The following is a 14051-nucleotide window of genomic DNA, read 5'->3' as shown; positions in this document are numbered from 1 at the left end:
GGATGAACCCGCGTTTCAATGATTTTTAAGAAAAAACGAGAATGTGAATGGGATATTGTAAATGTAACGAGAAAGTGCTTTGTCGAATACTTTAAGGATATATTGTAAAATATTATGGGTAAAGCGCGTTTTAATAATTCTGGAAAGAAAAAGAAATGTAAGATATGCGAGTTTCTTGAGTGATTTCGTTAAAAACAGCAACGGAACCCTACGACATAATTCGAGAAATTGTTCGACGATTCAAGAAGGCAAGAAATAGAAAAAAGGTATTAGTATCCTCTCTTTGAACGATCGGTAACTAAATTAACCTACCATGTGATCGTTGTTTAATCCTCTATAACCAGGATTTTTTTCAGTTATTGAAAGATATATTATAGTTAATTAAGATTTTTAACTGAATGATAAATAAAGAAGACGAAGTTTAAAAAATATATGTATACGATTTCTAAGTTTTATAGTGTTATAGAGGATTAAGAAGCTAGTAATTTTGTTATCACCCTTTCCCATAGGAAAAATGAAACACTAAAACTAAAAAGTTAAAAGTACATACCTATAAGAATTCATTTTTAATCTTTAAAAGTTCACAGTTAAATTCAAAGAGTTAATATCTTTAACAATTCCCTGGAATTTCCTTGGAATTTCCTATCTCCTAAAAAATCTATAAAAAGTAAATTTAAATACAACAAAATAAGAAAGAATTATAATATATACAGACTATGAAATAATTTTGAACACTTAAACATTATCAAGATGTGCAACCAATTCTTTACTATATTCAAACAATTAATGTCTTGAACATTTTTCTATAACTGTCCATCCCTTAAAAAGATCATTAACAAATCAGATTTAAATCAAATGAGATAAAGAAATATATATAAATCAAGAAATAATCTTAAACAGCAAAACTCAATAAGATTTTCAACCAATTCTTCGTAATATCATTACATCACTTTTCAAATCCAAAAGATTAAACATTTTTAACACGTTCAACGTAGTGTCGATATATGTATGTATTTTTTTTAATATTTTTTATCAACAATCTAACATATGTTCTAAATATTCTTTAAGTAAAACCAAATAAGGAAAATCTTTCTCGAATTGTTTTCTTCACGAAAGGTAGAAATCGTAGAAATTCTTCCGCATTGAACGTGTTAATCTTCACACTACTTTTCCTAAAATCGCAATCCCTAGAGCGCCATATAAGGGAATTGAATTCCCGCGCGCCGAAAGCTCCTTACATGGCGCATGCGCGAAAACCGTGCAATTGCCACGCCGTCAGGTGGTACGATGATACGCGCATGCAGGTGAATTCTGGTCGGCTGAATTAATAGACATTCAAGACGAAATGTTTCTATAAATAATCTTGATGCCGTGTTGCGTAGATGGACCAGAGAGGGTACAGAGTCGCCTAGAAGCCGCTGCAGTGGCGGGCTGCTCTAGGTAAACCAACTCTCCACTCTCTCTTTCTCTCTTTCTTCTATTTCGTTGTTTCTGCCCCTCTTTCTATCCTTTTCCCCGTGTAACGTACGGGGTGGTGACGGCGTCACGTAACATCGACTCACCTATAACCTCCAAGAATCTTCACCAAGAATTTAAAGCAACTACGTGAACCAACAAACTAGAACTACTTGTAAAAGAGAAAGAAAATATACTAAGAAACGCAACGTGGATTCAAACTGGAGGAGGAAAGGGCGCGATCGTGAATAGGCCAGACGCGACACTTCAAATCAGCCAGCACATCGTCATCAGGTAGGCAGAGAGGAAGAGGAGACTGGAGGTGGACAAGTGGAAGTTCAGGGGGTGGGGATGGAGCCGGAGCAACGTGGACGCACCTCACGAGCGTCGTCGACGTCGAGCCTCGGCCGCGAGGTCCGTTGTGGCTGTCAGTACTACCAGAGCGACTCGCTTCTGCCGGAACGACGTGCTCTCCACGGTAGACCGCCGTCCAGGACGATGCAGCAGCCACCTGCGGTCCGCTGCAGGTCAGTAACAAGTCAGACCAAACATTTTATTCTACCACCGACTAATAGACCAATCTTGGAATTGCGTCCAAGTATTTGAAACACAGTTTGGAGCTTGTCTATTGATAGTATTCTTATACCTCTGTATGTATAAATAATACGTGTATATTTGTATATATGTTATACATGTACATGTATGTATAATATTGTCTACGTGTCTCTAGTTAGGTTATATCTAGCTCCACGTTTATGTATGCACGATAATAACTAAGCAACGCTTTGAAGCAAATGCTAGTAATTTGGTATCCAGGCTAGTTCATTCCTTTTCCAGCTGAGAATAAATGAATATTCCTCCCGATAGGTATCCCACACGCATAGATACCAGTCGATGTTGTATAGGTTACGCGTCTCAACTATGCTCGCGTTCCACCGCAGCTATTTAAGGTTCGCCCGGCTGGCTATACATAGAATCCTCGGTCAGCTCGGTTCCGCGTCCAAACTCCTCTCGTATCCCTCTGTCTATCTTTCCAATGATGTATGTGAATATACCTATGGGCGGAGACAGTGGATGACTGTAATGTACAGGTATATACATGTGTGCGTATATGTATATGATTGGAATTGTATGTGATTTTGTATGTGAATGTATATGATTGCAGGTGTTCATGATTGGAAATCTGCGTATATGTATGTGAGTATAAATAATTGTAGATGTACATGTGGATAAATGGTATGAATGTAGATATATACTTTTGTTCATAAGTTATAAGATATCTAGTACATTGAGAATAAGAATAAATTTTGTTACAATTATGAAAGGGAGTTGACACTTGTTAACCATTTATATTACAAAACAAACTATATTATATTATAATTACCATATATCTTAAAACTTTGACACAAACTTTATCATTTTAAATATTTTCTTCAAAATTAGCGAGTGACTGATGGATGAGTATGAATATGAGAAATGTACACGTGTAGGTATAATTTGATGGATAGGGAGGGGGTTGATGACTGTCGGAAGCGAAAGGGCGCGATTCTAACCTCCAAGTTTAAACTCGATGAAAGGGATGGATGAATAGACACGACGCGATTAAGTGGGCATCGAGTCATTGTATCGCGATAATAACAGCACTGGTATCGATGATCGGTCTGTGAAAAGTCGTGATAACGCTCAACCAATCAAGACAAAGATAACAAGGGATTCTGTGTCGAGGATTCTTCAAGATAACCGAGAGTAACCTGTGCTGGATGATTTTTAGATGGACTGTCGAACGTATCCACCTTTATAGAAAAAGAGGCATAAAAGAAAATAAAAATTTTAACAAATCTAATTTAAATTGCGTATGAATATATTCGCATTATTGCTGCAAGTATAGTTGATTGAAAAAATCTGGAGCTAGATATTTTTGAAAATTTAGTATTGGAAGACTGAACGCCTTTTTATTTAAATTATAAGACATCTTGAAATTTATGAGGTATGTAAGAAACTATCAGCAATATTCAATTTAATATAAACAATTTAAAAAATTATATATAGAGTGTCACAGGGTTTAACAACCAAACTTTTTCAATATATTCCATCTTATAATCAGTTTTATTGTCTGTCATACTATACAATTAGTCATAGCAATTGTTAAAATTTCTTAACAAATTTTTAAATAATTTATGTTTATATAACATTTTGTGTTTGATTATGTATCGAAAAAGTTTAGCTGTTAGCTCTAGAACACCTTATACACATATAATAGCTGTAAAAATATTTTTTATTAATTGTTACAAAGTACAATTAAACTAAAATTTAATATTTGAAAATTTAAGAAAGATTTAGTAGAATTTAAGAATTAATTAATATTGTCACTGTAACAGTATTCCTGCCGCCCTCGAAGAAAATTATACCTAAATAAGGATGTGTCTTCCTTCAATATTGCCCTTCTGAATGAGCCGTCTGCAAATTAACCCTGTGATCAAAACACGAATAATCTAACTCACCGCTGGAAGTCTGCGGTCTGTCCGACTAGTGGCTACTTTTTCCACTGTGACGTCGTCTTCCAGTGAAACGAGTTTGAATTGGTCAGACCTCGTTCCCTGGCGTTTGCTCAATAATAAGACTGACTCTGAAACTAACAGTATTCGTACTAATGGTACAAACGTAATCATGCTCAAGATAAAATGGATAACATTAACAGTTATTTAACGTAAACGTGTAAATTAGTTGATAAGTGTTTTTTGTATAATTACTCAAGTACTTAACGCCCAAATTTATAAGAAAATAATTAATACAAAATAATTACTACAAAATAATAACAATATTTAAACTGATCATTAACTCCAAAGACTTAAGTTAGTACGTAACATCAAAATTCATGCTGACAACTAACTACAAGAATCACTGCACAAATTAACAAACTTTAAGCTATCACAAATTACAAATACCACTGCAAAGATCAAGAAAATGCAAGATAACAAATAAGTAAAAAGACTGTACTATGTGCAAAGATTAACAAAACTTGAATGACCAATTACCTATTATCACCAACCTAAAGGAACCATCTTAAGAGTTAACAAAATCCAAATTGTGGATCACATCCAATAAACCAGAATAACTTCAAAAATTAACAATACCTATAATCATCATTTCAATCAAAATTAACCATTTGTACAAAAGTCATCAATTACCTCCAAAAGAGAACCGCTTTAAGAATTAACAAAGTCCAAGCTACAGATCACATGGAAAAAGATAATTCTAAAAGTTAATAATATCCAAATTGTCAATTAACCATTTGTATATGAACTAATTTTGAGAGAAAGAAAGAAAGGGAGGAAAACATGCCAGTTAGAGCGAGAAGAAAACAAGTGACTTTTCGTAACAGCGAGCACGAGTACGAACCGATCGCGGCGCCGTCGCCATCGCCAAAGCCGGCGACGGCGCCGGTCGTGCGAATCACCGACACGGATGTGGTGCCCGTCGCTGACAGCGACGACAGCATCGACGACCGGGCAAGGTTACCGCCGGAGCTGACACGGGCCGGCGATGTCGTCCTTCCGTTGGACGGCAAGATCGAAGACACCGCGATGGAAGCTCGCGAGCTCGTGGAAACCGGCGACACCTCTGAAGAATTGGAGACCCCGCAACAACTGCAGGAACGGCTCGAGGAACGATTTTTAAGCACTGCTACTCCAGGCGCTGAGTCCAGGACCGATGGAGAAGTCAACACTAGTCAAGTGAGTAATTTTTTCTGAATATATAATTTTTGCATATACTTATGTACAGTTTAATTTAATTGATAATTTTTATTTATAAATCTTTTATTTACAGTTTTGATCTATCTTTTCTTTCTTGCAAAATAGTTTTGATGTATGAAGTGGGTTATTGATAAATTGGAGACATTGAGAATTTGTATTAAAGTATCGAAATAGAATATTGAATATTGAAAAGACAGAATTATTAAATATATTTTCAGTTCCATTGTAATATTTAAAAATTTTTGGTTTCCATTAGATTAATCATAATGAATTTTCTGAAGTTGATATTACCAAGTATCTGCTATTAAATTAATGTTATTCCGTGTTTTTATTTATTAACTTGATATATTTATTTTCCTAAGATTGTACTACTAATTATTACTAAAATTATATACAGTATCTAAGAATAAGATACATCGCGTCAGCTGTAACTAAATTCTTCCAATGATACGGATGACGCACTGACAGTAGGTCACTAGAACTGGAAGACTCAGTTTCTGAATACTTCATACGAATAAGATTGAGTCAGCAGAATGTGGAAATTATTTTGATATGGTGAATTCATATTCTTGAAGTTACACTCTTTAATATTAAAAATATCAGCTACATAAGTATCAATATTTTTCTAATTAATATTTTTTCAAACTTCTTATGCAAAGTTTAACCTCGTCCATATTTGAATCTATTTACAATAACTGTTTTCTTGCCAGAAGTATGCAGTTCCAGTCTACTTAAAACATTTACATTTGAAATTTTCTAACTTTACATTTTTCCAATAAGAATATTTCCAACATTAAATTTCCTACACATAGAATACAATAATAAAATTCAGACAAGAATTTTTCATACACCCTATATAACAATATTCAATCGTTTTTTTCTTTCATCTTCCTACCTTAGGTCAAATTACTACCTTCATCATCTCGAAGCAAACATTTCCAAGCCAAACATGAAAACCAACAATCTCCTTGGTTAGATTTACCCGGCAGTTATCCCAGCAATTCTCCCCATCCAAAACAACAAATCAGTCAACAGTAACAAAGTATGTAACAATTACCTTGTCACGATTTGGACTCTTTCTTTTTTTTATACCTTTTTTTTTTTTAAGGAAGTAATTCGATGCTCATCGATCAGGAGAAGAATTTTCCAAAACGAACACGAATTAAGGAATGTCGCGCGAACATTCATTCGTTTGTTGCCCACGAAGGCCTATATTTAGCAAAACACGCGTATAAAAAGCATTGGAGCCAACGTGTCACTGTCCGATGGCCATTGTGCAATCGCGTCGCATACGTTCCAGAAAACTCGGGCTTTTCCCATTCGTTACACAATCTTATCTTGTCTCCTCATAAATCCTCAAAAGATACCTACCGTATTTAGCACAGTGAATTGCCCTACGTTTTGTTTATTTGTAATTATAATGTTTCTAGAAAATTTTATCACAAAGATTTTTGACATTTATTTATTTGTTTTTGAGAAATATTTTTCTAGATTCTAGATTCTAAAGTTCAGAAGAATATCCGACTCCACATGAAAATTTTCTTCGGACAAACGCGAATTCACCATCGATGAATTCCGACGTGCATCTGGTCGATTACGCAACACTTTAGAGGCTTTGGTTAGCGAAAAAATAATAATTGATGGATAGAAATGCAAGGTCTATTTCGAGACGCAGTAGTTTCCGCGCTCTTCGCGAACTCAAAGCGTTTCTGACTCATTAATATTGCGAGATGTCTTGGAAATGCAGTTTGAAAGAAAAGGAGGTGTAAGTCCAGTAACAGTAATCTCTCATTGTGTCTATTTCTGTTTTGATTGTAACGACTGACTCCTGTTTTACTATTTGAGAATTTTGAAGAATATCGAAAAAATATGAAAAAAAGAAAATTATTAAGTTTATTAATTCAAAGATCATTACATTATATAAAAAAAATATTGTTATATTTGATAAAAAAGAAAATTTTATTAATCACAAAAGTGATAAAAAATTTGTTAGATTCTATTTCTGGAACTTCACTAAGGTTTCATACAAAATAAAACACAAAAGTTTCACTATTTCTCCTTTTCTCTTATCCTTTTGTATCCTCTTTTCATTCACATCATACTATTTCTACCAAAATTTACCACCTACCTCACAAACCAATGTCCCCAATCTGTTTTCCTTCTCAAACGCTTCTCCAAACTCTAACATTACGTTCCTCAACCTGTAGAAACGGAATTCGATTGCATCAAACCTAATGAAACATCTCAACCATACCAAACATTGCCATCGGCAAGATAGCTCACAATAAATCTCAAGCATCTCTGCAACGTCATCTGCATTCAATCTCGATCCTCGTGTGAAAGAGAATCCGTTCGATCGCTTGACGAATTAAGCATACCAATCTTTTTATTTCAGGTAGACTCGTTGGCATTGGAGGAACTTCCTCTCCGTCGCGGTGCTCGCGGCTTGCCCCAACGGCTAAAAACGCAAGCTAACAAGCTACGTTCGCGTCTGAGAAACATGCAACGACCCACGTTCGCCTTCACTGAGCGACAAAAGCAAGACAAGGCCAAAACGACAAGCAGCGGCCGCTCGGACAGGTCCAGATCCGATAAGAGACCCAGTCGAATGGATAGAATACGATCTTCCTTCTCAGAGAGACCTAGATTTAGCTTACCTGATCGCCCGAGGTTATCCTTGCCAGACAAATCAAAGTTTCATTTACCCGAGCGACCGAAATTCAACTTTCCTGATAAGGCAAAATTCCATCTACCTGAGAAAGCAAAGTTCAATATCAAAAAGCCTAACATTCGACTACCTAACGCTCTGACTCGCAAGAAATCCCCTGTTCACGAACAACGATCTACAGATTCCACGATGGGCTCCAAGAAGAATATCTTCGACTTTCCTACTTATCCGCGGATATTCGATAAAAAATCAAAGAGCAGAGGCGAATACGCGACCTCTACGCCAAAAGATTCGAGGGCACAGTCAGCAGAGAGTGCTACGTTTCCACGAACACGTAAAAGAACCGACAAATGGACTCAGAGATTTAGCAAGACCACTGCTTTTGGTGACGAGGAGCAATCGAATGGAGAATCTGCGGCAGAAAGGGCTCAACCTTGGCGACATCCTTCCCTGGAGATGCCTAGATTGTCTATGAGTGAAGAAGGAGCAGTCACGATACCCTGGGAAGAAAAACACAGGGAGGAAGAGTTTCAATATATGGATTATGAACAGGAATCCCCAGAAATTTCTGATCGTCAGCCGCATCCAAGGTCAGAAACTCCCAGGACAGAAGAAGAATCGTATAACAGAGATAGACCAGAGTCAGATCTGATATTGTATCCAAATGAAAAGGAAATATATCAACGTGATGCTAGAGAAGAAGATGTGGAAGAAGATCAAGAAGAATGGAGACCAGAGGAAAAGATATCTAAAAAGCAATTCAGACCTATTCCAAGATCCAGGTCCTTAGAAGAGGTTCTTCGAGCCAGGCAAGAGGGTTATGAAGGATCTTTTGCAATGATGGATCCAAGAAGATATGGAGTACACAAGACACCATCCGAAGAAGAAGAATACGAAGAAGACATGGATGAAGACGAGGAACATGAACCATCATCCGCTCAATCGGATAGAGAACAACAACATTCGAGTGCCAGCTCCTGTGATCGACGTCGACATGGGGTTATTGAAGAAATTGATTCCGACGAGTTCTTCCTACGAGAACGTGGACTCAGTCAGGATGACATGACTCTTGGTAAATATTTAAATAGTGAAATCAGAGATGTTTTGAGAACAGAAGGAAATGTTTTAGCCAATGACGACATGGTACCGATTCCTCCCATGAGAAAGAAGTCAATAAGAAAGCAAAAAGAAGGTTCCGTGGAATCGTATGATGTAATGCCACCAGTCAGGCCAAAAAGGGATCCAAACAAGGTTCGTCGGAGCGAATCTACGGATGAACAGTTCCGTGATCAAACCAGTAGCGACTCCAGACACAGGATAGTCTACCAGACAGAAGGAGAACCCGCGAAGCTTCCAATTGAACCGTTGGACGATATTGTAGTAGTGAAGCCTATGCGCAGAAAATCGAAATCCTTACAACGCAGTCAATCACAACTTCCTGTGGATACTCCTCGTCCACCATCACCAACGCCAGTGGCACCAACTCGGCGGAAACGATTGCGTAAGGAACTTGAGCGTAGAAATGACGAAATAGAACCTATTTGCAATGGACACACCGATTGGACCAGTGATTCTGCCCCTGAGAAACCTCTTCCATTGCCACCTACAATGACCACAGAACAATTAGAGAAACAAGAAGTATACACAGCTGAAGAAATCATGACAACGAGTGAAGAGAACATTCAGAAGCTTGGAACGAGACTTCAAGGAGAAAAATATGTGGAGCCAGCACCTATACCACCAAAAAGAAGATCTAGGTCTAGGGGAACTTCTGTAGCACTTGATGAAGATAGGACATCTCATGGTGCAGAGTCATTGCCAGAAGCTGGTTATGTGGAGGAGGATATTCCACGAGATGACCTTGATCTAGAAAGAGAATTAATAGGTTATGCCATTATAGAAAAACGAGAGAAGCCACCTAGACCTCCTCCTCCGAGGAGAAAGAGGGACAAATTTGCTACTACTCCCAGATCTGTTCCTCCTAAACGTCCCCAAAGAGCGTACAGTACTCTTGGCCCAGCTAGATCTAAGGAGACTAATATATTAACTGACGATACTTATGACATGACCCTGCAAGAAACTGAGTCTACTCCTTACATAGAAATCGACTCCGATGAAGGAGAACACAAAAACCTTCGTAGCAGTGAAGTTTTGAGTAAAATGCAAGGACGACCACTGCCAGCTCCACCTAGACCACCAAGATCTAGAAAAGATAGATCTATAGAAAGATCCACTCGTGAGATACAACAGGAAATTGCTATGGAAACGACCACTGCCACGCAGACAGATCCCTTACCTGATGACATGGTGATAGAAGAAGAAGTAACACAGGCGAAGCTACTTGTAGCACCATCCAGCTCAGGCTCCCAGATTATGGTATCCACAGAGAGAATACCCAGTCCATCAAGTATGAGCACACCACCTGTTCCTCCTTTACCAATGTCTCAAAGATTACGCAAGGATGAACAACCAGAATCTTCATACGATACTGTCTCATTAAAATCTCCATCTCCAACTAGAGAAATGGAAGCTTTTGAAGATAAACACTTATCCGCGCCACATCTAGGTGAACCGATTCATAGTGACGAAGACACGCATTTAAAGTCCATTAGATCCGCCCTGTTTTCAGATGAACCTGTGAGGATCAGCAATCTAGAAGTTACTGACCTAAGAGTGGATCGTCTGAGCGTTTCTCAAATTGAAGCTGGTAAAATCGTTGCATCTGAAGTGGATGCATTGGTCGTTACTGCGTCTGAGTTGAAGAACGTAGGTGGCAGCATGGAGGAGAGTCTGTCTCCTTCTATTATTAGGGAGTTGATGGCTATAAGAAGCCATTTAGAGACTGTGGCTGCATCCAGGATTCAGAGTCAGAAGGAAGAGAGCAAAACGATTGAGGTGAAGACAGACATTCCCGTTGCACAGAGGCGGAGCGTCGAAAGGAAGCCTGAAGAAGAGTCAGTTTGTCGAGATGCAGAGGAAGAGAAACCAAAGAGCGAGGATCAAAAGGTTGTTAGAAAAAAAGTAAAGGATACATCAAGCACACATACACTATCGGTCGCGCAGGTAGAGGACAAAGAGTCGACACACACCCTAGCAATTTCGCAAGTAGTACCGAGTAACAAAGATACTCCTAGCACACAAACATTACTAGTTGGTCAGGGTACTGAAGATAAGTCCTTACGAATTCTAGATACAGAAACCCCTCTTTCATTGAGCCCGGATACTATTAAGGAGTCCAACATGGAAGAATCCCGCGCGTCCCTTCCCCCATCCGTAACGACCGCCATGGAAGAGAGCACGGAGCCCAGGGTGTCTCTGGATCTCTTGTCCGAAACTAGCAACGAACCAATGGATCCCACCTTCGACTCTAAACCTTCAGAGTCACAAGAATTTATGACGTCACAGGAAAAGGACAAAGAAATTTCGCCAGAAATCAGCGAATGGAAGATACGAAAGTCAAGGTCCAGGTCGCCATCTCCAATAGGTATCCCTAGAACACGACAGACTGCTTCTCCAGTTAGATCACTACCACCTGCCATCTCTGTGACTCCGGACACACCAGACAGTATCGTGAGTCACGGCATTACCAACGAGATGCAGCCGCAACGTGCTGTAATTTCTTACACTTCATACACAGATCAGTCAGACAGAGAGAGTCAAAGAGAATCGTCCCAATCGCCAATTTCTCCCTTTCCTATAGGGGGCACTCATCTCATAGCGTTTCCAGCTTCACAAGTTCCGTCACAATTTTTATCCCTGACCAGTCCTAGCCTTGACACAGAACCGAGTATTGCAGACAGTACCAGGCAATTGATCAGAGTTCTTCGATTAGCTGGTTTAAAAGTTATGAGACATTTTGTCGGATATATGTCGTCTATGGTGGGAGAGGAGTCGAGGGAGAAGATCAGAGAAGTGGAACTAACGCTGTGTGCATTGTTGCTTCTGGTTGCTGGCTTATTGATATTCTTCTTCAGCAACCCTCGAACAGTTACGCATCATCATCATTGGGACTATTTTAACCCACCAAAATAATGAGGTACAGATGGTGTAAGAACACTATCTACGAATAAAATCTATGCTATTATGTTTGTTTCAATTGTCCGTTGCAAAGTGATTTTATATACGCATAATGGGCATTCTATTTTTACGATCGATAAGGAATAAGAAAGTAGACCTAATACTTGCAGTAGAGTAATAAGTACACGTATTTAAAGACAATGAAGATTTGGTCATGCAATTAAGTAGTTAGGTTTGTACTCTATAGTTAATTGTTAAACGCTTGTTATGTGTTGGACAAATATGTATGAGTTACAGCCAATCAATTGACTGACCAACTTTTCCCAGGCGAATATTCATTGTGTTAAATGATACATGTGAAAGAAATAACACCTACCATAATTTGCTACGAAAATACTTGTATTTAATTTCTTAAGTAATGAATATGTATAAATACAATGTATATACATACATATATATCATGTATGTGTATATGTATAATCCAATTACAGATACCTATTACCAAAAACAAATTTTGCAACGACTATTTTTTTATCGACATAGAGACTTTGTAGAAAGAGATCAAATACAAAATATCATCTAAAACTCAGCGATTGACAAAGTATAATACGTGACAGAAAATAAGACAAAGTTTTTTATGTCTTGTTTAACCATTTGACTAGATACGAATATACAATATCAGTTAAGATGCACTTGAAGAAAATATTTTTTGATACCTTACAAACATTAGAGGCTATGTACAATTTTATTTTAAAGTAAGATTCCATATACTGTAACAACAATAGACTCTAAGGAAACATAGAAAAATTAAAAAATATTGCGTTCACACAAAAAGATCTTCCTCGTACACTATTAAATCTCTCCTATCTTTGTGTGCACTTTTCTGTGAATAATTCGCCGCAATCGGCGACCACATGGAACTAGACGTAGCATCAGTCATAGCTTCTATTATGGGTTGTCTTCGTGCCAGTGATACTTTCAACTGAATAGAAGACACCATACTGCCGTCCATTTCGCTAATTGCTCTTTCGGCAGCTTCCGTTTTATCAAACGTAACAAACCCACGGCTAAAAAGTAAATAAAAAAAATAATATAAATAATACAAATTTAAACTTCCAAATAGGATAAAATATCTGGAATTAATAGTAATTACTTTTTTTCTGTTTCCATCGAAATATTTATAATATTTCCAAATGTTTGAAAATGCTTTTTTAAAAAATCTTCCGATATCTTGTAACCACATACAAATATTGTATTTCCAGCTCGTGGCTTCATTTCTTGCTTAGATGGTGATTGAATATCTCTACTATTACAATCCTCTGGGTCTTGAGCACTTACAAAACTATCGTACAAATCTTTAACTCTTGGCCTTACTGTTTCTGTTTCTTCTTCTTCCATTTGTGTGGCTGAGAATGGTTGATATGAGCTTACCGTCTTTTCTGTACTGTTTAATTTTCTTACTAAACCACGTGGTCTTTTAAAAGATTGTTCTGGCCGTTTAGGAGTTTTTGGAGCAGTAATTACTCCAGATTTTATCAATTTCTTGGCAACTTCCCTGGCATCCCTAGCTTCTGTTGGCCGCTTTGGAGCTTGTGGTATTCGTTCAGCTTCTTGCTTTGGAGCTTTCAAATCTTGCAATGCCTTTTTCTATAAAAATATTAAAATAAAATACATAAAAATTACACAGAAAATAACAAAAACTAAAAACATTATCTGTAAACATATCAATAACTTCCTATCGTAAAATAAAATTTACTAGAGATTTGAAATAAGAAATCAAGTAATTTAAATACGATTTATTCTAATCATGCAAATACATAACAAATAATTAATTCGTAGTATTAAAAATTAAAATATTTATTACAACATTAAAATGTGTAAACATAACCTATACCTTTCTTTTAAGCTTATTATATTTCGCCTGTAACATCAATTCTTCTTCTGTTAAATTAGAAGGAAAGTGTAAGTACACCATATTTTGCATGTAATAGAAACAAGTATAAATTTCTGTTTATTCGCACAAAAATTTTAAGGAAACATTCAAAGTCAAGAATCACTTAGCGTCACTTTTCACTTCACTGTTGGCAAGCATGAAAATGAAAATGAGTGAGATTTCTGAGAGTGAAAATTTCTTTAGATTCATACATTATAGATTT

General features: G+C 37.2%; 2 protein-coding genes across 6 annotated transcripts; one reads left to right on the top strand and one right to left on the bottom strand.

The window, feature by feature from the left end:
- Positions 1 to 1117: 1117 nt before the first annotated feature.
- LOC132916597 (serine/arginine repetitive matrix protein 1) lies at positions 1118 to 12289 on the top strand. Of its 5 annotated transcripts, none has more exons than XM_060976718.1 (4): positions 1118 to 1982; positions 4838 to 5189; positions 7606 to 10941; positions 11069 to 11319. In XM_060976718.1, the coding sequence occupies exons 1-4, from the start codon at positions 1807 to 1809 to the stop codon at positions 11090 to 11092; spliced, it is 3888 nt and encodes a 1295-aa protein (XP_060832701.1). In that variant the 5' UTR covers positions 1118 to 1806; the 3' UTR covers positions 11093 to 11319. The 5 variants fall into 5 exon arrangements, with proteins under 5 accessions (XP_060832701.1, XP_060832702.1, XP_060832699.1 ...); XM_060976719.1 differs by having other exon boundaries at positions 1119 to 1982; positions 7606 to 10884; XM_060976716.1 differs by having other exon boundaries at positions 1125 to 1982; positions 7606 to 8950; positions 9008 to 12289.
- LOC132916609 (negative elongation factor E) lies at positions 12277 to 13971 on the bottom strand. The gene is made up of 3 exons (XM_060976749.1): positions 13790 to 13971; positions 13049 to 13542; positions 12277 to 12962 (listed from the first exon to the last, which is right to left on the bottom strand). Exons 1-3 carry the CDS (start codon positions 13877 to 13879, stop codon positions 12719 to 12721), a joined length of 828 nt encoding a protein of 275 aa, XP_060832732.1. The 5' UTR covers positions 13880 to 13971; the 3' UTR covers positions 12277 to 12718.
- Between the last annotated feature and the right edge of the window lie 80 nt (positions 13972 to 14051).

The sequence above is a fragment of the Bombus pascuorum genome, chromosome 2, assembly GCF_905332965.1.
Source record: "Bombus pascuorum chromosome 2, iyBomPasc1.1, whole genome shotgun sequence".
NCBI lineage: Eukaryota > Metazoa > Arthropoda > Insecta > Hymenoptera > Apidae > Bombus > Bombus pascuorum.
This window is presented reverse-complemented; position numbering and strand designations above follow the sequence as displayed.